The sequence below is a fragment of the Aethalodelphis obliquidens genome, unplaced genomic scaffold (genome assembly GCF_003676395.1).
Source record: "Aethalodelphis obliquidens isolate GAN/ISIS:26980383/991018 unplaced genomic scaffold, ASM367639v1 scaffold50, whole genome shotgun sequence".
NCBI classification, from domain to species: domain Eukaryota; kingdom Metazoa; phylum Chordata; class Mammalia; order Artiodactyla; family Delphinidae; genus Aethalodelphis; species Aethalodelphis obliquidens.
Window position 1 is genome coordinate 1,453,488 of NW_020837994.1, and position 27,902 is coordinate 1,481,389.

A 27,902-nucleotide genomic window follows, 5' to 3' on the forward strand; every position below is an offset into this window, starting at 1 on the left:
AACTCTCTGGGCTTCCTGGATCTGAATGTCTGTTTCCCAGGTTAGGGAAGTTTTCAGCCATTATTTCTTTGAATATTTCTTTTTCTTAAAAAAATATTTATTTTTTTGGCTGCACTGGGTCTTAGCTGTGGCACGTGGTATCTTCTTTGTTGTGGCATGTGGAACCTTCATTGCAGCATGCGGGATCTTTAGTTGCAGCATGTGAACTCTTAGTTGCAGCCTGCTAACTCTTAGTTGTGGAATGTGTCAATTCTTAGTTGTGGCATGTGGGATCTAGTTCCCTGACCAGGGATCGAACCCGGGCATCCTGCATTGGGAGCATGGAATCTTAGCCACTGAACCACCAGGGAAGTCCCCATTATTTCTATGAATAAGCTTTTTGCCCCTTTCTCTATCTCTTCTTCTTCTGGGGCCTTTATAATGTGTATATTGGTCTGTTTGTTGGTTCCCCAACATCCCTTAAGCTATCTAACTGCTTCACTTAAAAATTTTTCCTTTTTGCTCCTTTGATTGCATTCCACTGCCCTGTCTTTGAGTCTGCTAATCCTTTCTTCCCATTGATCTAGTCTGCTGTTGAACCCCTCCTGAATATTTCGTTTCAGTTATTGTATTCTTCAGCTCTGTGATTTGTTTGGTACTTAAAAATTTTTTCTATCCCTTTGTTGAAATTCTCACTTGGTTCATGCATTGTTCTCCTGACCTCAGTAAGCACACCTTTATGACCATTATTTTTAACCCTCTATCAGGTTAATTACTTATCTCTGTTTCATTAAGATCTGTTTTTGGATGTTTATCCTGTCTTTTTCTTTGGAACATATTCCTCTGTTTCTTTATTTTCCTTGCCTTTCTGTGTTGGTTTCTGCTTATTAGATAAAACCGTCATCCATCTCAGCCTTGATAGAATGGTCTTGTGTAAGGGATGAACCTCATTGATCAGTCCAGCCCAAGATCTTAGTTGCCTCATAAGCTTTTGTGACTTTCTAAGCCTTCTTCTTTGTTCTTAGTGGCTCCCAGTAGTGGAGGGTGTGTTAAGACCCATTAGTGTCCCAAAGGGGAGGATCACAGCCAACACCTAGATGTAGGCTGATTAGAAGCTGGACCCTCACTAGCAGCACCTTCCAGGGAGAAACTGGGAGATGGGTGTTTTTGCCTGCTTCCTCTGTGCTGGGTCTAGGTGTACAGCTGTCAGGGTGAGGGTGCTCCTGCACCCGTTATGTTTTGGGGGCTCATCTCTCTGGTAAGAATCTTAAAAGTTGGGAATGCTAGATGTGGGGTTCAAGTCCTTTGCTCCTCAAGGAGAAGCTAGGAATTGGGGATTCCCTTCTGATTGTATGGTGCTGTGTTGGGGGTGGGGTTTATGGTGAGAGTGTTTCTCAGACTTTCCTACTCATTTGATGATATTTTCCCATTCCTCTGATGTGTAGGAGTTGGTCAGTTACTTTCTCAATCTCTTTCAGAGGGAACTGCTCTGTGTGCAGCTGTACATTTGGGGCATCTGTGGGAGGAGGCGAGCTCAGAAGCCTCCTATGTCTCCATTTTGGTCAACTCTATGGAATAAGTGATGTTTTTCCAATTCCTGATATTGTATACATAAGCATTTTTTTTTCTTTTTGGACATTTTTAAGATTGTCTATTTATACTATTCTGAAAATTCATGATTGTATATCTTGGTGCAGTTTTTTTTCATTCACTGTGCTGGATTCTTGATTCCTATTTTTTTTTTAAACAGCTTTATTTAGACATAATTCACATAACATACAATTCACCCATTTAAGGCGAGCAATTCAATAGTTCTTAGTATGTTTACAAATATGAACAATCATCACCACAGTCAATTTCAGAACACTTATGTCACCTCAAAAAGAAACTCTGTATTCAAGACCTATCATCACTTACGCCCCATCCATCACACGCAGCCCTAAAGAACCACTAATCTTTCTGTCTCTAGAGATTTGCCTATTTTGTACTTTTCATATAAATGTAATCATAAAATATGTACTCTTTTGTGACTGGCTTCTTTCATTTAGCATGATGTTTTCAAGGTTCATCCATGCTGCAGCATGTTACCTGTACTTTATTCCTTTTTATGGCCAAATAATACTCCCTGTGGATATACCACTTTAAAACAATCCACTAATCAGCTGATGGACATTTTTGACTATTATGACTATGTAAATTCATGTACATGTTTTTGTGTGGACTTATATGTTCATTTTCCTTGGGTATATACTTAGGGAGTTGAATTGCTGGGTCATATGGTAACTTGATGTGTAGCAATTTAGGAACTGACAGACTATCTGCCAAAGTGGCTGCATCATTTTACACTGCTATTAACAGTGTATGAGGGTTCCAAATTTTCCACATCCTCACCAACACTTAATCTGACTTTTTGATTCTAACCATCCTAGTGGGTATGAAGTTTTTTATAGTTTTGATTTGCATTTTCCTGATAACTAATGGTGTTGACATCTTTTATGTGCATATTAGCCATTTGACTATCTTCTTTGGAGAAATCTCTATGTAGATACTTTGTCCATCTTTTAAATTGGGCTATTTGTGCCGTAATTATTAAGTTGTTGAGTTCCTTATATAGTCTAGATATAAATCTTTTATCAGATATATAATTTGTAAATATTTTCCTCCATTCTGTGATCTTTTCACTTTCTTAATAGTATCCTTTGAAGCACATTTTAAACTTTGACTGAATCTAATTTATCTACTTATCTATTTTTTATTGTTGTTGGTTGTGTTTTTGATGCATATCTAAGAATCCTTTCCCAAATCCAAGGTTACAAAGATTTACCTCTGTGTTTTCTAAGAATTTTATAGTTTTAGTTCTTCCATTTAGCTATCTGATCCATAATGAGTTAATTTTTTTATATGGTTTGAGGTAAGGGTCCAATTTCATTTTTTCCATGTGGCTAGCCAGCTGTCCCAGTACCATTTGTTGAAAAGACAATTCTTTCCCCATTTAATGGTCTTGACACTCTTGTTGAAAATCAGCTGACCATAAACACATGGGTTTATTTCTAGACTATCAATTCTATTCCATTTATTTATATGTCTATCCTTATGCCAGTACTAAACTGACTTGATTACTCTGGCTTATAGTAAGTTTTAAAATAGCAAAGTGTGAATCCTATTTTTTTCTTTTTCAAGATTCTTTTGGTTATTCTGGGTCCCTTGTAATTTCACAGTAATTTTATAATCAGCTTTTCAATTTCTACAAAGAAGCCAGCCATGATTCTGACAGGGATTGCATTGAATCAAGAACATGGGGTTTTTTCCATTTATTTAGATCTTCTTTAGTTTCTTCCAACAATGTTTTGTAGTTTCCAGAGTTGTTTTACACTCCTTTAGTTAAATTTATCCCGAAGTATTTTATTCTTATCAACGCTATTATAAATGGAATTTTTTCTTAATTTTATTTATTTATTATTGGTCTTCTGGCCATGCTGTGTGGCTTGCAGGATCTTAGTTCCTTGACCAGGGATCAAACCCAGGCCCCAGCAGTGAAAGCACAGAGTCCTAACCACTGGACCACCAGGGAATTCCCTTAATTTTACTTTTCGATTGTTCATTGCAAGTATATAAAAGTACAATTGACTTTTATATAATGATCGTGTATCCTGCAATCTGTCTGAATTTATTTATTATTTCTAATAGTTTCTTAGAGGATTCTTTAGGATTTTTTTTTTTTGCAGTACACAGGCCTCTCACTGTCGTGGCCCCTCCCGTCGTGGAGCACAGGCTCCGGATGCACAGGCCCAGCGGCCATGGCTCACGGGCCTAGCCGCTTCACAGCATGTGGGATCCTCCCAGACCGGGGCACAAACCCACGTCCCCTGCATTGGCAGGCGGACCCTCAACCACTGCACCACCAGGGAAGCCCTAGGATTTTTTTACATACTAGATCATGTCATCTGTGAATAAAGATAGTTTTACTTCTTCCTTTCCAATTTGGAACCCTTATATATTTTTTTCCTGCCTAATTGTTCAGGCCACATAGGTAGTAAGAGACAGACCTCAAATTTCAACTTGTGTCTGTTTAAAATCCATGTTCTTTTCATTATAACCTGCTAGCTAACCTTGATGTTGGGGAGAGAGATGAAAAATAAGAATGGAAAGGTAGATTGGAGACCATTCTGTAAGTGAAGCTAAGAATAAAAAGCTAAAGATTGGATTTTTATTTAGTAGGTAGTGAATAACCAAAGGGATGACTTGGTTATTCTAAGGAAGTGTTGCTTTAAGAAGAGAAATCTGTTAACAATGTACCCAATGAATTGGAGGAATAATTTAAAAGGAAAGAAAGCTAGTTAAGAGCTCTTACCTGCCCAATAGCAGCTGTATGGCTCTGGTATCAGCTTTTGTGTCATGTTTCCAAAATGTATTCTCAGTTGGAGGGAGGAGGTGATCTTCAATGTGGTCTTTAAATTGATTCCTAGACAAGGCTTTGATTCTAAGGAATGAAAAAAAATACTTTTTCAGTGGCTAACATATGGGAAAAATCTAAATCAGAATTAATTGAACATGGAATATTAACATACTTCAGCCTTCACCTTAAATATACATAAAACTTCACAATTTACAAAGCCCTTTCCTATATTAGAATCTCATTTCATTTATGTAAGAGAGGGAGGAGAGAATATACCCATTTTTTATATAAGCATGCTGGTTCAGAAAGAGTTAAGAATTTAGCCATTTACATATTTAGCAAGTGTCAGTGCTAGGTCTAGATTTTGGGTATCTTAGCTCCTAGTTTAGGTTTCTTTTCTACCACATTAAGAATTACTTGTTCAACATTTCCAAGATTATTCAGTCCATATCTTGACAAAAAACATATGCTAACAACTACCAAGAAATTAACTATTGGGGTTCACGTTTATCCAGTAACTTACTGTGTAGATGCTCTAAGAAAATCTTCATTCATAGAAGGATGAACTTCTTCCAACAACATGCTAGTATCTGGGCTTGATTTCATTGCAGAAATCACCATGGCATTACGCAGTTTATTGCCTTGTTCTAACAGAGCTGAAGAGGGCAAAACAAAACACAGAAAATCTAAAATCCAACAGAAATACTTGAAACATTTAGCACCTTTCCTTCTCTCACAGGACTTACCATAGTGTACTATAAATGCTTACTTGTCTGCCTTCCCCACTAGCTTGAGAATCCCTTGAGGACATTCACCTTACAAATGTTTACTGAGCTTTATCACGTGGACCATTTTAGATGTTGGCATTACAGCAGTGAATGAAGTCTCCATTATGTAGAGACTGACCGCCTTTACTGGAGTCATTATGTACATGCATTGACTCTTCCAACTGGTGTTTGCACATAATAAATTTAGTAATAGCTACATAATATATTATTTTTGTATCTAGCTATCTTACTGAATTCTCTTATTTGTAACAGTTTTAATGTCATTATTATTTAAGGAACACTAACAACTATATCAGCTAAACTGTTAGGAGTCATAGTGATAATCTAGTCCAAATGTATACTTTTATGGATGAAGAAAAGAATACCAAAACATTTCTATGACTTGTCTAAGATCATACATCAGGTTAACAGAAAAGTCAGGATAAAGTCTTTAAACTTTCTGATAGGTAAAATTTCTCTCATCCCTAAGCAACAACAATTACAGAGGATAACATTTATTGAACCCTTACCACTTCCGGGGCACTACTCTAAGTATGTTATGTATAGGAACTCATTTAATCCTCCCAACAATCCTCTGAAATAGGTACTATCATTTCCTTCATTTTCCAGATGACAAAGCTGAGGCACAGAGGATATGTAACTTGCCCAAGTTATGCATGCGGTATAACCAGGATGACTCTACATCCTATGATTTAACCACTATACATATATGACCCCACTTTTTCTTAGACTTCTTTTTAAAAGCTTAGGACTAGTGGTATTATTTCAAGGAACACTGGGAAGAATTATTATTTTCTTGAGGTTCCACAGTTGCTTAGGATGTAGGTAAGACTAGATACCAAATGCCTGTCCATCTTGGTCTAGAGTTTTATAGCTTCTAAAAATAAAGAAGACATGGCAGTCAGGCCAAGAAAATAATAAGCCAAACAGATCCATAAACATTCAACATTTGTTAGCATAAAGAGTTCAAAATATAGCTTAAAAACTCAAAACCCCAAACCCGAAAAACCCTGAAATATTGTATGTTCAATGCGTTATGTGAAAGTATAAGTAAAAGAAAAATAAAGATCACCATCTGTGGTAGGCAGAATTCTACACTTGATCTTAGCCAAAAGGCCAAAAAGTGATGTAGGCAGAATTCTAAGATAGCTCCCCCCAAATTTCCAGCCACTGGTATACAAATACCTTCTCCCAGTGATTCAGTCATCTAGGTATTGCCATAAAGGGATTTTACAGATGTAATTATGGTTCCAAATCAGTCTACCTCAAGACTGGGAGATTACCTTGGTGGTCCCAAACCTTTATAAAGCAGAGTTTTTTCTGGCTGTTTGCAGGATATGAACTCAAGAGATTTAAAGCATGAGAAGGATGTAATGTTTCATTGCTGTCTTGAAGATGGAGAGGACCACGTGGCAAGAAATGCATGTGGCCTTACGGCCTTTAGGAGCTGAGAGTGGACCCTGGCTGACCGCCAGCAAGGAAATGGGACCGCAGTCCTACTACTGCAAGGAACTGGATTCTGTCAATAAGAATGAACTTGGAAGTGAATTTTCCCTCAGAGCTTCCAGATGAGAATTTAGCTTGGCTGACACCTTGATTGTAGCCTATGATACCCTAAGCAGAAAACCCAACCATAACTTGCTGGACTTCAGATCCACAGAACTGTGACTAATAACTGGGTATTCTTTTAAGCCATTAAGTTTGTGGTTACTTGTTATGCAGCAATAGAAAACTAATATTCCCATTAATGCCACTACCCACAAATACTGATTAACATTTTGATATATTCTGGATAGGTTTTTTGTGTGTGTGTGTGGCTACGCTGGGTCTTCGTTGCTGTGCACGGGCTTTCTCTAGTTGCAGCGAGCGGGGGCTACTCTTCGTTGTGGTGCACGGGCTTCTAATTGTGGTGGCTTCTCTGTGTGGAACACAGGCTCTAGGTGTGCGGGCTTCAGTAGCTGTGGCTCGCAGGCTCTAGAGCGCAGGCTCAGTGGTTGTGGCGAACAGGCTTAACTGCTCCGCGGCATGTGGGATCTTCCCGGACCAGGGCTTGGACCTGTGTCCCCTGCATTGGCAGGCAGATTCTTAACCACTGCGCCACCAGGGAAGTCCCCCGGATAGTTTTTAATCTATGCATACATACATCTATATATGTATGTGTGTGTGTATATATATAAATTTTTTCTTTTGCAAAAATGGTATATTATGTATACAGTTTTTTTGAATTTTTATTTTTTTATACAGCAGGTTCTTTATTAGTTTTCTATTTTATACATATTAGTGTATACATGTCAATTCCAATCGCCCAATTCATCACACCACCACCCCCACTTTCCCCCCTTCGTGTCCATACGTTTGTTCTCTACATCTGTGTCTCTACTTCTGCCTTGCAAACCAGTTCATCTGTACCATTTTTCTAGATTCCACGTATATGCATTAATATATGATATTTGTTTTTCTGTTTCTGACTTACCTCACTCTGTATGACAGTCTCTAGGTCCCTCCACATCTCTACAAATGACCCAATTATGTATACTGTTTTATAACTGCTTTTTCACTTAATAATATGAATTAACTTTTTCTATGTAAATAATGGCTATATAAGTATGTATTTTTGTTTTTACTTATTTAAAAAAAAATCTCTTTGGGATTCAGTCAGAAAATGGCTGTCTTGTTTATTCAGTGAGAAAGGGTGAGGAAAACATGGTCTGCTAGCATTGAAAATTTGGTTAAGGAAGCTTGCTATGTGACAGGAAGCCCTCCTCCTTTTAGTTTCTAGTTAATACTTGGCTTAATTTGATATGGTTTAAAGTTCTTTAATGAGGTGGGCACACTCAATAAATGCTTTATGAATAAAGTAGTTAATGACAAGCAGTGTCAATAATAAATTTCATTTGATTTCAGGGCCATGTAGAAAAACAGTTTTTCTACTGATACCCAAAATGTCCCTAGAGATATTTGGTACTTGGTACTTTATAATCTAACCACACACAACTATATTTAATTCCTTAAACACAATACTTCCTTTGTGCTCTCAAAGTTCTGCGTATCTGATTCCATCAAAGAATTACCATGCAGTATTAAAATTGTCTATCTCACCCAAACAACTTTGAGACGAGAGATTGGCTTTTGTTGGTCTTTGTATGCTCGGTACCTAGTATATATCAGGAATTTGATTAAATGTTTCAATAAATACTTCCACTGTTGCATATATCATACAAAATTGTACTGTATCTGCTTTAGAGTCTGTTTCCTTTACTACAATGCATTCATTAAGTCAGGGACTATCTTATTTATCACTGTAACCCCAATACTCAAAACAATGGTTGACACAAAATAGGCACTCAAAAGATATCTGCTGAATTGAACTGAGCTTAAAGTTTTCATCCCTGCTAAATAAAATTTCCCTGGGAATAGTAATATTTTAAGAGTGACTTAATTAGTCATTAACATTTGAATAGGAATAGGTACTTAAGATACTTTACAATAGCAGGTTTTTAAAAAGAAATAAACATTGCAGACAACAAGTAGGACAAATCTGAGCAAGGGTGGTCTATTCATTGGCCTCCAAGTGGTTTCTTCCTTGAAACAGACATTCTTAGAATAGTTTCTCTAAAGTCTAAGTCATGGCAACAATACCACCTTAACTCCCCTTCTTAAGAGGAAGCTGGTTCCACACTAAAAGAGCTGTCATGGCATCTTCCTGCACCTCAACTCAATAATTATTTTTTAACACAAGGGAAGGGCACTTAGCTGAGTTCATGACAAATGTTTCCCTTGTTTATTTCCTACATGCCATGGGCACAGCCCCTGCTAAACAGGGAGGTACACAGCTTTTGGTTTTTGTTCCTACTCCTTGTTATCTATTCTAAACCCCAACTCTTAACAAACTTATGGTTATCAGTGGGGGAAGGATAGGGAGAAGGGAGAGTTAGGGAGTTTGGGATTGAAATGTACACACTGCTATATTTAAAATGGGTAACTAACAAGGACCTACTGTATAGCACAGGGAACTCTGCTCAATGTTATGTGGCAGCCTGGATGGGAGGGGAGTTTGGGGGAGAATGGATACATGTATACGTATGGCTGAGTTCCTTTGCTGTGCACCCGAAACTATCACAACATTGTCAATTGGCTATATTCCAATATAAAATAAAAAGTTAAAAACAAAAAACAAGAAAACCGCCAACTCTTATAAGCAGGATGTGTAGTGTTTCATAAATTCTAGCTCGATGACTAATTCAGCTCTGTCCCCCCCCTTACTGGTATGATGTCAGTATAATAAAGACCAGGAAGATAATTAGGTTTATGTATTTGTTATAAACCTCCATGACTAGCTTTAGACCTACTTACTAAAATGACCCACTTAATCTTAGTGCTCCACGGTCTTGTGGTTGGAAGGGATCTTTAAAGATCACATCTGTCTACTTGATGATTTAATCCCATCTGTAAGAGTCCCATGACAAGGTTATCCAGCCCATACTTGACGATTCCCAGTGATACAGAATTCACTATCTCTTGAAGCTATCCCTTCCCACTTTTGCAAGGAAGAACTGTTAACCCAGACTGAGTCACAATCTGTCTTGTTTTATCTTTAAACCCAAAGATCCTAGTACATCTTATGGAAGAAATTTGCACATTGGCAGCCCATGGGTTGCACCTGGCATATTTTATTTGGCTTGAACAGTTGGCCAGCATAGTCTCGATTTTTAAAAAAAGCAGGCCTAGGTAAACAAGGAACCTACAGTAGGATGAAGCAAAGGACTTTGCTGTACAGTTTAAGATAATGATGAACTGGAGCTGAGAAGCAGCTGTCCCGTTTGATAGGGCAGAAGCTCCCTAACTGTGAGCCTGTGTCTTCATTTTAAAATGGGGATAACAATCCCAACCTCACTTGGTTTTTGTGTATAAGGCACTTGGCATAGTAGGTAGCACATAATGAATGGTAAGTAAATGGTAGCTGTTTTCTTGAGGCTAAATATCTCTTGGTGGTCCCTTCCCCAGTCTAGGTACTCTCCTTAGAAGGAACTCATCTTCTATAGATCTTTAATATTAACTTCTTAAAGAAGACTTCCTTTGGAACTTCCCTGGTGACACAGTGGTTAAGAATCTGCCTGCCAATGCAGGGGACACAGGATTGAGCCCTGGTCTGGGAAGATCCCATATACCGCGGGGCAACTAAGCCCGTGCGCTGCAACTACTGAGCCTGTGCTCTAGATCCCGTGAGGCACAACTACGGAGCCCACGTGCCACAACTACTGAAGCCTGTGCACCTAGAGGCTGTGCTCTGAAACAACAGAAGCCAATGCAATGAGAAGCCCACGCACCGCAACGAAGAGTAGTCCCCCGCTCGCCGCAACTGGAGAAAGCCGACACACAGCAACGAACACCCAATGCAGCAAGAACAACAACAAAAAAAAAGTTAAAAAAAATTAAAAACTCCCATTTACCATTGCAACAAAAAGAATAAAATATCTAGGAATAAACCTACCTGAGGAGACAAAAGGCCTGTATGCAGAAAATTATAAGACACTGATGAAAGAGATTAAAGATGACACAAATAGATGGAGAGATATACCATGTTCTTGGATTGGAAGAATCAACATTGTGAAAATGACTATATTTCCAAAAGCAATCTACAGATTCAATGCAATCCCTATCAAACTACCACTGGCATTTTTCACAGAACTAGAACAAAAAATTTCACAATTTGTATGGAAACACAAAAGACCCCAAATAGCCAAAGCAATCTTGAGAAAGAAAAACGGAGCTGGAGGAATCAGGCTCCCTGACTTCAGACTATACCACAAAGCTACAGTCATCAAGACAGTATGGTACTGACACACACAAAAAAATAGATCAATGGAACAGGACAGAAAGCCCAGAGATAAACCCATGCACATATGGTCACCTTATCTTTGATAAAGGAGGCAAGACTATACAGTGGAGAAAAGACTGCCTCTTCAATAAGTGGTGCTGGGAAAACTGGACAGCTACATGTAAAAGAATGAAATTAGAACACTCCCTAACACCATACACAAAAATAAACTCAAAATGGATTAAAGACCTAAATGTAAGGCCAGACACTATAAAACTCATAGAGAAAAACATAGGCAGAACACTCTTTGACATAAATCACAGCAAGATCCTTTTTGACCCACCTCCTAGAGAAATGGAAATAAAAACAAAAATAAACAAATGGGACCTAATGAAACGTCAAAGCTTTTGCACAGCAAAGGAAATAATAAACAAGATGAAAAGACTACCCTCAGAATGGGAGAAAATATTTGCAAATGAAGAAATTGACAAAGAATTAATCTCCAAAATTTACAAGCAGCTCATGCAGTTTAGTATCAAAAAAACAAACAACCCAATCCAGAAATGGGCAGAAGACCTAAACAGACATTTCTCCGAAGAAGATATACAGATTGCCAACAAACACATGAAAGCATGCTCAACATCATTAATCATTAGAGAAATGCAAATCAAAACTACAATGAGATATCATCTCATACCGGTCAGAATGGCCATCATCAAAAAAATCTACAAACAATAAATGCTGGAGAGGGTGTGGAGAAAAGGGAACACTCTTGCACTGTTGGTAGGAATGTAAATTGATACAGCCACTATGGAGAACAGTATGGAGGTTCCTTAAAAAACTAATAATAGAACTACCATACGACCCAGCAGTCCCACTACTGGGCATATACCCTGAGAAAACCATAATTCAAAAAGAGTCATGTACCACAATGTTCACTGCAGCTCTATTTACAATAGCCAGGACATGGAAGCAACCTAGTGTCCATTGACAGATGAATGGATAAAGATGTGGCACATATACACAATGGAATATTACTCAGCCATAAAAAGAAACAAAATTGAGTTACTTGTAGTGAGGTGGATGGACATAGAGTCTGTCATACAGAGTGAAGTAAGTCAGAAAGAGAAAAACAAATACTATATGCTAACACATATATATGGAATCTAAAAAAAAAAAGGTCATGAAGAACCTAGGGGCAAGACGGGAATAAAGACACAGACCTACTAGATAATGGACTTGAGGACACGGGGAGGGGGAAGGGTAAGCTGGCACAAAGTGAGAGAGTGGCATGGACATATATACACTACCAAACGTAAAATAGATAGCTAGTGGGAAGCAGCCGCATAGCACAGGGAGATCAGCTTGGTGCTTTGTGACCACCTAGAGGGGTGGGATAGGGAGGGTGGGAGGGAGGGAGACGCAAGAGGAAAGAGATATGGGGACATATGTATATGTATGACTGATTCACTTTGTTATAAAGCAGAAACTAACACACAATTGTAAAGCAATTATACTCCAATAAAGATTTTAAAAAAAAAGAACTCTAAGTCAAAAGCAAAAAAATAAAAAAACTTATAAAAATAAAAAAAATTAAAAAAGAAAGAAGCCTTCCTTTGCCAACATACATAAAACAGCATTCTATCCTCTCTTCTTCCTTGCTTCATGTTTTTCCCATTGCCATGATCACTATCTAACACTACATACTTACTTATTTATCTAATTTATCATTGGTATTCCTACTAGAATATAAGATCCGTAGGGGAGGATTTTGTGCCTTTTTAAAAAATAAATTTAAATTGCTATATTCTTAACACCTCGAAGACTGCCAGACATTTAGTAAGTGCTGAATAAATAACTGCTTAATGAGTAAACAAATATTTTATCAAAGTCTGCTGCCCAGGTCTACACAAAATACTCCAGGTGTGAGAATGACAAGTGCTGAGTATAGTCAGGCAATTTTCTTTCTTGTTAATGTAGCCTAGGGTTGCATTAAAGTCTAAAATTAATATAGGGACTTCTCTGGTGGTGCAGTGGTTAAGAATCTGCCTGCCAATGCAGGGGACACGGGTTTGACTCCTGGTCCGGGAAGATCCCACATGCCGCGGAGCAACTAAACCTGTGCACCACAACTACTGAGCCTGCACTCTAGAGCATGCCATCTACAACTACTGAAGCCCACGCGCCTAGAGCCCGCGCTCCGCAACAAGAGAAGCCACTGCAATGAGAAGACTGCGCACCACAATGAAGAGCAGCCCCCGCTCACCACGACTAGAGAAAGCCCATGCGCAACAACGAAGACCCAATGCATGCAAAAACAAAAAAGTAAAAAAATAAATAAAAAAAATAAAATTAACGTACCATAATCAGAGTATATTTTTTAAACGAGGGGATCATAGACATTTTAGTTGAAAAAATATTAACACAATGTCTTTCTTCATTAAAAAAAATCCTTACTAATGTAAATTTTGTATCCACGTAGTTTTTTTTTTTTTTTGTCTTTAAACTAGAATTTATTGGTATACAAAACTCCATTTCATAGATAAAGTGGCACATCTTTGCAGCTTCTATTGCACCAAGTATTGAAGATTAAAAACACACAAAAAGAAACATTTGGTTTTGAAAACACTGCAAATAGCCAAGTACAGTACTTTGGTAAATAAAAAATAAAATGGTTCAGAGTAACACAATCTGAGGAAAGAAACATCCTGGAGGAAATGAACTATGGACATCAGACAATGGTCGCATTACCCCTGTCCAGCTCCACAGATAAGGCAAGACTTGCTTAGTCTATGGATCATGACCCCACAGAGGTTCAAGTAGTTTTAATTTAAAAGACTTTTCTACTAAAGCTGCAGATATTCTACTTTGGAAATTTTACTTGTGAGGATGGAGACAAATTTATGTCATGCTCTTGATGTCACAGAGATATATGGTTGACCATTACAGTGTAACATAAGGTACCAAAATTGCTTTTCATTTAATACCACTACCTAAAATGAAGTAATACAACCTCTTTCCTATTTCCTTTTTAAATTTCAGTGTAAGCCCTTACACAGGTAAACCGATTCCTTTCTACTTCTGTTTGGCTATCAGTCATATTTAATACCCAGGCGTAAGATCAGCAGTTTCTGTGCACTGAATGTTCCCACTGAAAACAACAGTTTTCAGAATATGAAACAAGTTTAGTACTAGTCTCTGAACAATGGTATAAGTAAATTCTGATGATGAGACAAAAATCTTATTTGCTTTGAATTATCTCGAAAAAAATCAGGACTAATATTTTTCTATGATAAAGGCTTTCCTCCCATACCCAGGTTCACTTTAAATGGTTCCTTCCCTAAACTGAAAATTATAAGTGCCCAGTAATTATTTAGAAGAAACTCAGTGGTTTAATAGAGTGGTTTAATAGAGCTGCCCTTAAAAGGTTAGAAATTCTGGACTCTAGTAAGATATTCACTTGCATTTGGCTATTTAGTTCAAACAGAAGTCTTGGTTCTCTTTGTAGGTTGCCTAATGAGCAGACTAATCCCAATAAATATAGCTTAGTCTCAGTTCACAAATATATACATACCTAAAAGAAGGTTCTTGGTAGGAGGGTTGTTTGAAGAAAGAACACATGAGTCACTGTGACTCTTGGCAACTGTCCTAATTTGAGGCCGCAATTCAGAACTGTTGAGAAGGGACATCTGCTTCTGTGGGGCTTTGCCTTTCAGAGTCATAGACTCTAAACTCTGTCCTGAATTAAGATGGTGCCGTAGTCCAAAGAAAGAGTCCTTTATTGTATCAGAGTTCTCTGCAAAGTACAAGTGGTCCTTTCCCCTGTTTTAAAATAAAGGAGAACTTCAACAGTATATTATCCATTATGGTAACATTCCACCTTGTCAGAGAAGGAAAGTGGATCAGTGGTATATAGCAGTGTAGCTCAGGCTTTGTAAATATGTTTTTCATTTCCCAAATTAAATAAATAATAGATGTTTTACCTATCATTGTATGGTTTGGCTAAAGTGAGACAATGAAATAAAGAGCTCAGTGCTGAGCCTGACACAAAGCAAACGTCTGATAATTATTTAAAATCAAAATCTGTTTCTCTTCATTCCATTTCACAAAACACTGCCTTTTCCCTCTTTCCCTTCATGTACACCTATCATGGCATCTCTATGTGACTTAGACATACTTACTTATCTGTATATTGGCCTCCTCACTAGATTGTGAGCAATGTTCAAAAATAGGAATTGTGTCTTATCAATTTCTATGCCTAGCAACTGGTACTGGACCAGAAACATATTGAGTACTTAATACTTATTTGCTGAATGAATGACTACCTTTAACCTTCTACACAACCACAAATGAAAGACCGAAATTATGAGTACACTGGGAGTTAGCAGACAGTCTGACTGGTATTAGGTGTGGTAATTACCTTGGAGTGGTTGACCTACTGCTGTTGGCTGCTAACTCTTTTCCATCAATTTTGGTGGTAGGGATCCTCTGAGGCCTTGATGGAACCAGAAACTGAGTATTGCCTGCTTCAGTATATTCTCTGAATCCTTGTTCAGATAAAAGCACATTTTCTGTCATGTCAGTGGTAGGAAGAGGAGTGTAGCTGTCAAAAGTTTCTGACAAAGGCTCCAGGGCAAGTGAGACCTGAAAGGGACATGTAATGTATCAGAAGTCTTTTTTTTTTTTTATAGCATTGATTAATTTTAAGACTCTCTAATATAAATTAATGGCCCCGTTCCTTATAGGATCTAGTTCAAATTCCTGCCTACCCCAGAAGCCTCATCTCTCACTGTGTTCCTCTCCTCCGTCTCTCTCTCCTGGATATACCAATTACTTAGAGTTTTCTAAATGTACCTTATATTTCATTCCCTTATGCCTTCATGTGCAAATTTCCTCCAGCATTACTTCCTCTGTGAAAACTTCTTTGTGTCCAGGCAGAGATGTTATGGCCACTCCTTTTTTCATGTTTCTACTTACTTTGTATCTATCCATTAATATAACCACTATTTATTGAACACTTCACAATAGGCCAGAAAGTGTGCTATGTTCCTCACACAGAAAAGCTGATGTGATGATATAACTGTCAGGAAAGTATATTATCCTAATTTGAAGATTAAAAAAAAAAGCAGAGGCTTAAAGGAGGTATTTGTACTTCCAGTTTATTTGTTATCCTGATCAGATTATGAATTCCTTGAAGGCATGAACTGTCTTATTCATTTTTCTGTAGACTAATCAGTGTAAGTATACACTTAGTGTACAAGTATGCATAATAATGACTAATGGTCTGAAAAATAAAAGAATGACATAGCACCTGTTGCATCCTTATTGCTAGCTATTTGAGAAAAATAAGGCCCTAGTTCTATGCTGGGGATGAGGCAGGGTGAAGAGGGAGGAACATTAAAATGAAAAGTAATTACGTGAAGTTTCCTTTATCGTCCAACTCCTCTGAATTCAGGCACTCTACTAAAATGCTTTCCAGGTCTCTGAAAAGCCCAATGGAGAAAAGCCTACTGTAGGAATAAAAAATAAAACAGAGCCTAAAGCAAAACTTTAGAGAAGAAATTGAAGAATGTACTCCAAAAGAAAAGAAGAGCAGTGTGGAAAGTTCAGTTACAATGACACAGACAGCAGAAGGAATTGTTCAAGTAGCCAAAGAGAGTCACATAATGATGAATGGCCTAAGACAAAAATGAAAGATTGCAGTTAAATATTTTAAGAAGTCTCTGGGAAGGTCAATGGAATAATCTATGTGGAGAAACTGCCAAGGCATAGACTCAATAAACACACCTGAGTCTTGATGAGGAGAATTTTGTTCATGAACTAGGTAGCATAAAGTCCTTTAAATCTATTCATCATTAAGATTTTCTACAAAGACAAATGACTGGAATGCAGTGGGATAAATACTTTGTGCAGCCACTGCTATAAGAGGATCACATAAAATCCTGGCTGCCCAAATATAAGTGTCAGAAAATCGTCCCTTGCCATTCATCACTTGCCAAAAGACTGCCACTTTATTCTAGAAACAAAGGAGACACTGAGAATAAAGGCTGCGTCCCTGGCCTTAACAATAACCTGCTGGCTGGTCAGAGTTTTGCTTTATCCCTAAGCAAATTTGAACTAGTCTCAAAACAACTCAAAGGCCTTTACTACCAGTGAGAAAGAAAAAGAAAGTCCAGTTACCCACCACACCCACCTTACAATCAAAATATAGGTGCTGGCCTAACTCCTGTGTTCAATTAACAAATATTTGTTGATACTAGTTCAGTGCCAGGCTCTGTGCTACCTGCCTGGGGCAAAGAGATGAATAAAACATGGAACCTGACCCAAAGGATCAGAGTATCTTTTAGGGGAATTTAAAAAGAAGTAATTTTAATATAAAATGGGGAGTTCTGGGATTATCTACTACATTTATAACATCTGATATTGGAGAGAACATATTAGTATGTCTATTTTTCAGACTTATGCTAGTCAATATAGCATTTTAAAAGATTTCAAAATTATTTAACAGTGATTAAGAAAACAGATTTTATGTAAAAATTTGAATTTCTGGCTTCTCTTGAAAAATCAGAAGATCCAGCAATGCTGGGTTTCCATCCCATTGTGGCAAAAATTAGCTGGAGTAGACTAGTGGCTTTAGTCAGGGTATGTGCTCCAGTTTGCAAAGTCCCCAGCCATGTCCCAACAAGAGATAGAGGGACAACTTCTGTTTATCATCACATTTGATCTGCTACATTAAAAAAAAAATTATTTAACATAGTAAAATGGACATTTTTGTAAATATACACTTCTATGAATTGTAATCTATGTTTAGATCCATGTAACCACCACCATAATTAAGATATGGAACACTTCCATCACCCCCCAAAAACTCCCTTTATAGTCATGCCCTCTTCTCACCTCTAACCTCTAGCAACAGTTGAATTTGATAAAATTCAATACTCATTTATGATCAAATCTCTCAGAAAACTTGAACTTTCTCAATGATAAAGGGCATCTATGAAAAACCTGCATCTAATACCATATTTAATAGTGAAAAGACCAAATGCTTTCCTCCCAAGAACAAGAACAAGGCAAGGATATCTGCCTGGTTTCATCCAAGACAAATGGATGAAAATTGTGAAAATTGTGTAATGGAACACAACTCTGCAAAAGGGAATTATTGATACATAAAGTAATATGGATGAATCTCTAAACCTGGTTTCTTTCCATTATTCTATTAATATTTCTTTTTTTCCTATTAACATTTCTTAACCTAGTTGACGAGCCAATGGGTGTTCACAGTATGGTTATTTTTATATCTTATACATCTAAGATATTCTTTTGCATATCTATCTCTATTTAATAAAAAAAAAAATTAAATGAAATAAAACATGTAGTGCCTAATATGTGGTAGGCATGCATATAATAAGTGTTGCTAATGGGAATTCCCTGACGGTCGAGTGGTTAGGACTCCGTGCTCTCACTGCCAAGGGCCTGGGGTTCAATCCCTGGTCGGGGAACTAAGATCCCACAAGCAATGCGGTGTGGCCAAAAAAATAAATGTTGCTAAAAAAGTTATCAGCATGAATTCCTTCAATGTTATCCATCTCAAAATGTTTCTCCTCTTTCCCTCCTTGTTATAATTCCTCCATTCCAAAGTTTACCACTATCAGTTGTGTTCTTAATAGAAATTCATTCCCATCTAATTCTCTCCAAGACCTTACTTGCTCAATTATCCTCTTTTATTTTCAATATCTTTCTTCACTTGCTTTTCTCTTGGTCTACAAAACAAATCAGGTCTCCTATACTCTAAAAACGGCTCAGCAAACTCATTCTGTAAAGGGGCAGAGGGTAAATAATTTAGGCTTTATTGCACATTCTTCTTTTTTTAAATGACCCTTTAAACATATAAAAACCATTTTTAGTTAGAAGGCCAGATTTAGTCCACTGGGCAAAGTTTGCCAACTCCTCTTCTAAAGTAGCAACAAACTTCTCAATTCTGCTGCCCACTATCAATACTTTCCTCTCCAATTCAAGTAAATTTGGCATGTCCCTGTCATGTGCCTAAGTACCATGTTAAGTGCTTCCATATTTTTTTCATATCATTTAATCCCTACAACAATGCCGTACGGTAAAAGTTATTGTCTTCATTTTATAAAATAGGATACTGAAGCTCAGAGAGTACAAATGAACACCAGAAATGTTTTCATAACCAGTTTTTCCATGTCCAAGTCTTGTGCTATTTCCATTAGGTCACACTACATCTCCCTCTGCTGCCATTTATGTGGGAAACAGAGAGAAATCTCTAACTGTTATTTCTACTTCTTCACTGTAATTACTACTTATTTACTTATTCCATAATCTTTCAAAATCTTATCTCTGTCTCCAAGGCTCTATTAAAACAATTCTCTAAAGAACCCAATGACATTTAAATAAAAAACATACAAGTATTATTTTATCAACTGACATTTAAATAAGGGAGGAAAAAAGATGCACTACCTTAGAAAACAGTCCAGTAGTTCCTCAAGGTTAAACATACTTACCATATGACCACAATTCTACGCCTACAAAAAACTTGTATGCAAATGTTCATAGCAGCATTATTCATAAAAGTCAGAAAGTGGAAACAATCCAAATGTCCATCAACTGAAGAATGGATAAACAACATGTGCTATAATATATCCATATAATGGAATATTATTTAGCTATAATAAGGAATAAAGTACTGATTCATGCTACATGGATGAACCTTGAAAACATTATGCCAAGTGAAAGAAGCCAGATACAAAAGGTCACATATTATACTACATCATTTATTTGAAATGTCCAGAATAGGCAACATATAGAGACAGAAGGTAGATTAGTGGTTGCCAGGGGTTGGGGAAAGGTACAAAGGGGAATGACTACTAATGGGTATAGTGTTTCTTCTTGGGGTGATAAAATGCTCTGGAATTAGATAATCGTGATGGTTGTACAATCTTGTGAATACACTAAAAACTACTGAACTGTATACTTTAAAAGGGTGAATTTTATGGCATATGAATTATATCTCATTTTTTATATAGGGAAAAAACCTACCTAGAATTCTACGCTCCAACTGTTTCTATTTTCCCTTGTTTTTTCTTCCCCAGTCATTAATCATATGCATATATGTGGGTATAATTTTAATTCTCTTTTGTCATCAATCCAAAATAATTTTCCATGTTGCTACACAATCATAACTATATAATTTTATCTTTTATGGAAACAAAATATTCCACTAATAGATGATTTAAATATCATTGAATGAACTGTTTTCATTTTTTCAATATTAAAAGTGCATTTCCATAACCAGTCCAAAGCATATAACTTTCCTCTCTTTTTATGGTATTTCCTTAATATAAGACCCCAGGGTAAATGATATATGATAATTATTATGGCTCTTGAAACATAATGCCAAACAGTTTTTGCAGGTCTGATGCAAATCTGTACCATTATCAGAAAAGGAGGAGTAAACCAGTCCCATTTTACCATGAAGTTACCACCATAAGGTGTCACTATCTTTCAATATATTATAAATAAAAATATGATAAATAGAATATAGAAAATGTTCAGTTCTTTTACTTAGTTAAATCTATTTCTGAACTTTATTCTCTTCCTTTGACAATTATGTGCTTGTGGTTTTATAATAGGTTCTTACATCTGGTAATGTTATATGTTCTTTCCTCATCTTTTTTGAACTGTTTTCTTAAATACCTGCTTAAATTTCTATACATATTTTAGAATACATTTGACAAGGTATAAATTTCTCAAGGATTTGAATATTCAGAATTCTCTAGGAAGAACTCCCAGAGTCTCCCTCAGAAAGAGACCCTTCTATGTTCTTTCCCACCATCCTGTACATATCTATAGTATATGTGTATCAATATCACACTGCGTTCTACTTGTTACTCTCTTCTATTTCCTCCTACCTGACTTTGGAAAACTAACTGAAAGGCCCATCTCTTATCTTTGTATCTTAAGTTAGTGGCACATAACAGCATATCAAAAAAATGTAGGCTGAATCAATGAATGAACAATCAACAACTGGTTATGCACTTCTAATACTGAAAAAATGAAAACAGTTTATTCAACAATATTAAAATCGTAGTCTGTTGACTCATTTAAGATACCACTTAAATGAGTCAAACAAGCCATTACTGCTTGGCACTATGTTAGAAGTTGTGGGAAAAACAAAGAAAGTAGAAAACACTGTCCTCTCTCCCAGGGAATCTAGAAACTAAAAGGAAGGGAAATTAAAGGGAAACTACAAATACAAAATTTTGGAGACTATGTAGGATTATAACTGAACAATGATTATGTAATTCATGTTATTCTAAATTTAATAGAGAGTACATTTATTAATAAATAAAGAGAAGAATGAGTGCAGTAGGAGCTGCGAAGGTCTCTTGGAACTTGAGATGGGCAGCAAAGAACTAAGAGGATATGGATAAGTGGGAAATAAGTACATGACAGTCTGGGTAAAAACATGAACAAAAGCACGAAGTGGGAATTTGCATGGTATGTGGGAGTCACGTACCTACCCATTCTACAAACAGACTCAACTATTTGTGCCCCCAAAGTTTTATTCTATGTAGCAGAGAATTATACTATTTTTACCTGGAGTTCTCCAAGTTTCTTAGATGTTGGTGAAACAATGGTAAAAAATCCATTGATGTGATGGGTTGGAGAAAGCTGGGCTAGTCCACTGATCTGAACTCTACCAACCGGAAGATGTTCAAGTTTGGTGATTACTTCCAGCACCAGCACAGCCATATCTAATCAGAAACAATTACAACACAGGCAGACATTTTTCATTTACGTTTTCTTGGAAGTGGAAAGAGGAATATACATTACAAAATTTTTTTACTTAAAAAAATCATTTTATTTTCAAATAAACTATGCACTTACCATATCATTCAGGGGGTGGGGAAGAGTGAACCCAAGATCAAAAGAACAACAAAGTTTTAGAGAAGAGCAATGACAAATACCTCGAATGGAGAAAAAAATTACATAAAAATATTTAGAATATCAAGTATTTGATAAGGAAAATACCTTTGAGAGAGTATATATATATTTTTTACATATTTGGCAAGGACTCAGACTTTAGTTTTGAAATAAAAAAGCAACAATAAAAAAATTCTCAGTTTTTAAATTCTCACCATTTCTAGTTTTGAACTGGACAAAGGGCTTCTCTTGTATAGATGCATGGGTTGGTTCCTGCCTCTCAGGAGTATTTTACTGCTTATTTCTCAATAATATCTGGAACACTGAAAGGCTGAGAGCACTTAGAACTAAAGGGAATGGAAATAAACTCCTTAACTGTATTCGTCAATTGGTTGCTTAGACTTAACCCCTTCATGGTCCTAATTTACAGCAGGAGAAATAAAATGCATGCATATGCAATCTGAGATTATTTCAGGACAGTGTAACTTCTGAACATTTTCTTACCAAAGTTGAGAAAGTGGTTCATTTTCACCCTTTGTTCAATGCTGTAGTGAAAAGAGTATTGGGTTTACAATTAGAAGATTTGTGATTGTGTTGTGGCTCCAACATTCACAAGCTACTTCTGTGTAAGCCACAGCTGTCTATAAAACAGGCATCATAATACCTATATCATGGCTGTGTGAGGCATGGGAGTATTGCAAGTAAAACACATAGCACAGTATCCTTTTATATGGCAGCTGCTTAATGCTTGTTATATGACTTTAGGCAACTTACTTAACATATCACCGTCCCTGTCTTACCTAATCATGCAAGTTCTCTGAAAATTCTATGAGCTAATAGGTATAAAAGTGCTTTGCAGACTATAAAATAACGTGCATATATAGAATAAGGGAAATGTACCAACATTTGTTGGTTATTTACTAACAGCCAGGCTCACCCATGTCTCATTTCTTTTCTTTTCTTTTTTTTTTTTTTTTGCGGTACGCGGGCCTCTCACTGTTGTGGCCTCTCCCGTTGCGGAGCACAGGCTCCGGACGCGCAGGCTCAGCGGCCATGGTTCACGGGCCTAGCCGCTCCGTGGCATGTGGGATCTTCCCAGACCGGGGCACGAACCCGTGTCCCCTGCATCGGCAGGCAGACTCTCAACCACCGTGCCATCAGGGAAGCCCTCATTTATTTTCTTAATTAAATATCTATGTGTATCTTTTAAAAGTTCTTATCACTTTCTACCTACTATTGTAACTAAACTTCTTTGTGCATTTAGTTAGAATTAGACACCATTCTGATTAAATTTTTTGATTCATTTTTGTAATCTCCACAGTGTCTAGCACAACGTCTAGCACATGCTAAGTGTTCAATACATATTTTTTGAATAACTGAATTTTTTTTCTTTATATTTTGATGTCTTCAAAATTTTCTTCTTGAAAGAATGCAAACTTAAGGACAAGTTAATCTTTAATTCACCTCTGGCTCTCCGGTATTCTTAGCCCAACAATATTTACATGATAAATGCTTAATTTTTACTGACTTGAACTGAATTGATTTAATAAGTCTACCATCCAAAATGTGTTTATATGAAAACTTGACCTGAATAGAGAAATAACACAGTACATTTAGAATGCTTTCCTTTAACAGAAATGAAGAAATTTTAGCTCCTGGTTCCAGTAGAGGGATCCTCCCTTCTCTGAAAACCTGTACTATTAACTCACTAAATCACTCATTGGCATTTAGCATGTATTATCTTGTATCATATAAATTTTGTATGTATACCATCTTTCCTTGAGCATAATGTAAGTCCCAGAGTACAGACTACAGTTATTCCTTAAAGAAGCATGGTGTGGTGACAAGTGCATGAGTTTTGGTGTCAGAGAGAAGTGGGTTCAAATCCTAGTTTGGCCATTTGTCAACTATGTAACCTTATAGAGGATTCATTTTATTTCTCTGAACCTCAGTTTCATTGTCTATAAAACAGAGAAAATATCTATCTTGCAAGGTTATTAAGGATTAGAAATAATATGTATCAACTGGTAGCACATAGTATACTCTCAATAATGGTGGCTATTATAAAACCTCTTTGACTCCTCAATAATTAACAATGCCATAGATACTAAATACACGATAATACCTATTGTTAACAACATAATCACATGCTTCTTATTAGGCCTACAGGTGAAACGATAAGACAAAAACATACCTGTTAGATAAGAGGTAAACTGCTTTGGACCACAGCGAATAGCATAACGTGTAGTTGTTCTCACAGCTTTTGGTTCGGTCTGCAATGTATCCCTGGGACAAAAGAGTGTTCCTTCTGATGTTTCTCCCCACCATCTCACTCGAACAAGTACACAAGCAGGAGGCTTTGTAATCTTCCATATGACTTTATTAACAGTAAGTTTCAGAAAGCAGCGTAGCTGGCCTTCAACCAGGGGTGGTAGGCTTGTAGATGGAGAAATGTCACTTAAACCTGTGGAGGAATCCAAGAATACTAAGTCAAAATTTAGTCTAAATACAGAAAACACATAATCTGCTTTTTGAATGAAAACACACAAACATTTTCATCTCTACAGAGAGAAGGCTTATTCTATTTATTCTATTTTTTTGCGGTATGTGGGCTTCTCACTGTTGGGGCCTCTCCCGTTGCAGAGCACAGGCTCCGGACATGCAGGCTCAGTAGTTGTGGCGCACAGGCTTAGTTGCTCCATGGCATGTGGGATCTTCCCAGACAGGGGCACGAACCCGCGTCCCCTGCATCGGCAGGCAGACTCTCAACCACTGCGCCACCAGGGAAGCTCTCTATTTATTCTAATACATGAGAAGTAACTAGCAAACCAGACCATAGAATAATCTATCTGGTCACTTAAGCCACCCTGACAACTAGTTAGTATTCAGGATTTGATTCAGGTTATTTTAAGTAAAGAACATACCAACTTAAGACATGCTAATACAAACTCCTCTTTAACTGAAAGATATTAAATGAAAAATACAAATACAATGATAACAGTATACAGGTTTAAAAAAATCTATGAAGTAGTTGAAATTTTTCTTCCAAGTACTGTTGTTCTGATTATTTCAATGTCCACAGTTTTTAAGATATGTTATCTTTACCTAATTCTCTTACTTTAAAACCATCACTAAACATAAAACAGCAACAACTGTCAATCAGTTCTCAAATGAAGTCTACACTTTACAACTCAGCACTTCAAGAAAGACCACCTTAAACTGTGTCTTTTCTTCCTGCCGATATCACACAATGAGGACAGAAACTATCATCTTCAGATTATGCCATTATCTTTTAGCACAGTGCTGGGTTCATAATATTTTTGGCTTTTAGACAGATAATAAAATGTAAATGAGGCAATTCATCATGGCTTTCTATAAAGCTTCCCTTTAATGACCCTGATTGTCTTCTATTCGCGGTATCTTCTAACCATGACTTAGAGGAGATTTAAGAAGCCATTCCAATATTACACACAACTTTCTATTCCTCTCACTTTTCCCTGGGGAGTGGTCATGCCTCACAAGAAAAAAATATACCGCAGTCTATCAGATCAGGAATTTATATAACTAATTCTTTGGATTTCTAAAGTGAACAGCCTCTCTGCTTTCTTTAGTGAAGAAAAGACCCACCATAATCTTTATGGATAACTAGTTTCAATATAAAAATTATACACAGGTGTGTACATGAGTATTACTGTATATGCATGTGGTATAATGAGGACATTCTTACGTTATTTCTATTTTGATTTTCCTCCTATCAACCAAATATGCTTGACTGGTTTGACATAGGCAGCACCAGCACTGAACACTTCCACACTTCTGTTCCATATCCTCCCTTCATTCCTGGAAGGAAAGGCATTGCCTCAAAACTGCCTTAGTTATCTTTAAACAGTTTGGATAAGGTTTATTCCCAGACTGCAACTTTAGTCCTCAATCCAATGGCTTAATGCACTATCACTACTCCTAATACCTCTTTGCCTATACTATAAAATGCAGTCACCCAGTTTTTTTGTTTTGTTTTGAGGCAGCCCTGTAGAGATTCCATTTCATTTCATGATCTGCCCTGGGTTCCCAGGGTGACTGTTCTTGCTGCAGCTCACATTTCCCTGGTCTCTTCATAAGCTTGCTTCTTTTTGAGCAGACTAACCTGATGAGGTCCTCTTGCTACACACTCTTCCATCACCTCAAATCCTTCACAGTAACCCCCCCCCCCACTTCAACCCTACCACACTGTCACTCCCCAGTCTTTCTTCCTCTCTCCTCAACTATCTTTTCCCTACTCCCACCTGTAGCCCTTCATGATTTATGACTCTCACGCTTCAGTCATTCAATTAACATTTACTAAATCCTGCTTCGTGTTAGTTCTTGGGGATTCAGTAATGTGTAAAACGTGATCCTTGCCTATTAGGATTATTGACATACTCTCCAACTTATTTTTCTTCCAGTTCTATGTGAACCTGCAAAGCTATACCTCTCCCCTCCCGTCCCCACACATTTAACTTTTATCAAAAACACCCCTAAGTCATAGGTATTTAAAGTACAGTACAGTAACTATAGTTAATGATAGTGTACTGTATATTTGAAAGTTGCTGAAGAGTAGATCTTAAAAGTTCTTTTCACAAGAATAAAAAAATGTTTGTAACTATGTATGGTGATGGATGCTAATTTTACGTGGTAATCATTTCGAAATATATACAAACATTATGTTGTACACCTGAAACTAACAATGTTATATGTCAATTATACCTCAACTTTTAAAAACTAAAAACAAAACAAAACATTCCTACAATTTTTTTGTTCCCTTCCTCTGTAAGGGTTCCCTTTTAGCCTTCACTTCGTCCCATTTATTCACCCGCTTTGCCCCCTACTACAGCCCCTATATCCTTTCCATTCGCGGGAGGGCCAATTGCCCTTTTAACCTTCTGATTCCCTGGTTATTCTCCCTCCGCAATCCCTTTTTTTTTTTTTTTTCTTTTAACAGGCTGCTGTGGGAGGTCTCCCTAGAATGCTTCGCGGCCTGCTCCCCCAACTCCGCCCAACTACGCTTTCCTCAATCTTTGGTCGCTCATATTACCTCTCTTCTTGCGGCTACCGTCGCCCCCAGGCCCCGGGGCTTTCCGTTGTTTCATGACGACCCCCAGCTCTTCTTCACCAACTCAACTCCGGCCCCAGCACCTAAGCCGTACCCTCCCGCCATCCCCTCCCACGGCGCTGGCGTTCCCCAGCAACCGGCGCCGCTGGGCAGCTTGGGAGGCAGGAAGAAAGCGGCTCTTCCTTTAACAGCCTCTAGGAAGCCATGAGAAAGGAAGGCGCCAAGACTCCTTCCCGCCAATAGACTACAACACCCAGGTTGCTTTGCTACACTACCTCTGCGGGTTTGGACGCTGTCGCCTCCAGCTGCGCAAGCGCAAAGCGATAAGCCCTTTGAGGACTCCATTGCCCAGGGTGCATTGCCTTCAGTAACGCTTCTCTTTCCTGCGAGGGTCGTCTAGTTCTCCGCTTGGAATCTGGGGGATCAGAGACTCCGTTACCCAGCTCCCTTTGTGGAGGCTGGTGCGCACTTCCGGTGGAAGCGCTGGGGCGAGGGGGTGGAGTTTACGGAGCCGGTGGGCGGTGCTGCTGGTAGCTGGGTGCTATCCAAAGGCGACGGGGCGTCGCTAGGGGAGCGAGCTGTGTGACCGGTTGGGCCGCACTTAGCGTGGGACGAAGCTTCGGCTACTGTTCGACAGCCTGCGGCCTCCCCTTCATGTCGGCCCTCGAGAAGAGCATGCACCTCGGCCGCCTGCCCCCTCGCCCTCCTCTACCCGGCAGCGGGAGCAGTCAGAGCGGAGCCAAGATGCGAATGGGGTACGTAACCCGTACCCCTTCTCCCTAGAGGCCAGGCCCCGGCCATTGGAGAATGGTGTCTCTGGGCGTTTAGAACGGCACGTCAATGGAGCCTAAGGATAGGAGAGAATGTTGGCGGCGGCCTGGAGACGTT

The 27,902-nt window shown here is 37.9% G+C and overlaps 2 protein-coding genes across 14 annotated transcripts in view; one reads left to right on the forward strand and one right to left on the reverse strand.

Annotated features, from left to right (window-relative positions):
• Positions 1-27,221, reverse strand: part of C2CD3 (C2 domain containing 3 centriole elongation regulator) — a 131,510-nt gene extending 104,289 nt beyond the window's left edge. For 7 of the 10 annotated variants that reach the window (XR_003428060.1, XR_003428061.1, XM_027083356.1 and 4 more), the window contains exons 1-7: positions 26,997-27,221; positions 24,120-24,389; positions 21,599-21,756; positions 15,402-15,625; positions 14,556-14,803; positions 4,899-5,031; positions 4,331-4,459 (exon numbers count right to left, since the gene is read on the reverse strand). Coding sequence is in view for 8 of the 10 variants with exons in the window: in XM_027083356.1 (XP_026939157.1) it covers positions 4,331-4,459; positions 4,899-5,031; positions 14,556-14,803; positions 15,402-15,625; positions 21,599-21,756; positions 24,120-24,389; positions 26,997-27,051 (1,217 nt within the window). In the remaining 2 variants the exon portion in view is untranslated. Of the gene's footprint in view, positions 1-4,330; positions 4,460-4,898; positions 5,032-14,555; positions 14,804-15,401; positions 15,626-16,398; positions 16,465-21,598; positions 21,757-22,429; positions 22,471-24,119; positions 24,390-26,996 lie in introns of those variants that run through there. The other 3 variants (XM_027083360.1, XM_027083358.1, XM_027083359.1) reach the window with 3 other exon arrangements.
• A 105-nt stretch (positions 27,222-27,326) lies between these two features.
• The window catches only part of PPME1 (protein phosphatase methylesterase 1), a 103,330-nt gene continuing 102,754 nt past the window's right edge, over positions 27,327-27,902 (forward strand). Inside the window, exon 1 of one of the 4 annotated variants that reach the window (XM_027083369.1) lies at positions 27,327-27,769. In XM_027083369.1, the coding sequence (XP_026939170.1) occupies positions 27,669-27,769 (101 nt within the window). In that variant the 5' untranslated portion in view covers positions 27,327-27,668. The remainder of the gene's footprint in view (positions 27,770-27,902) is intronic. The other 3 variants (XM_027083368.1, XM_027083370.1, XM_027083371.1) reach the window with 3 other exon arrangements.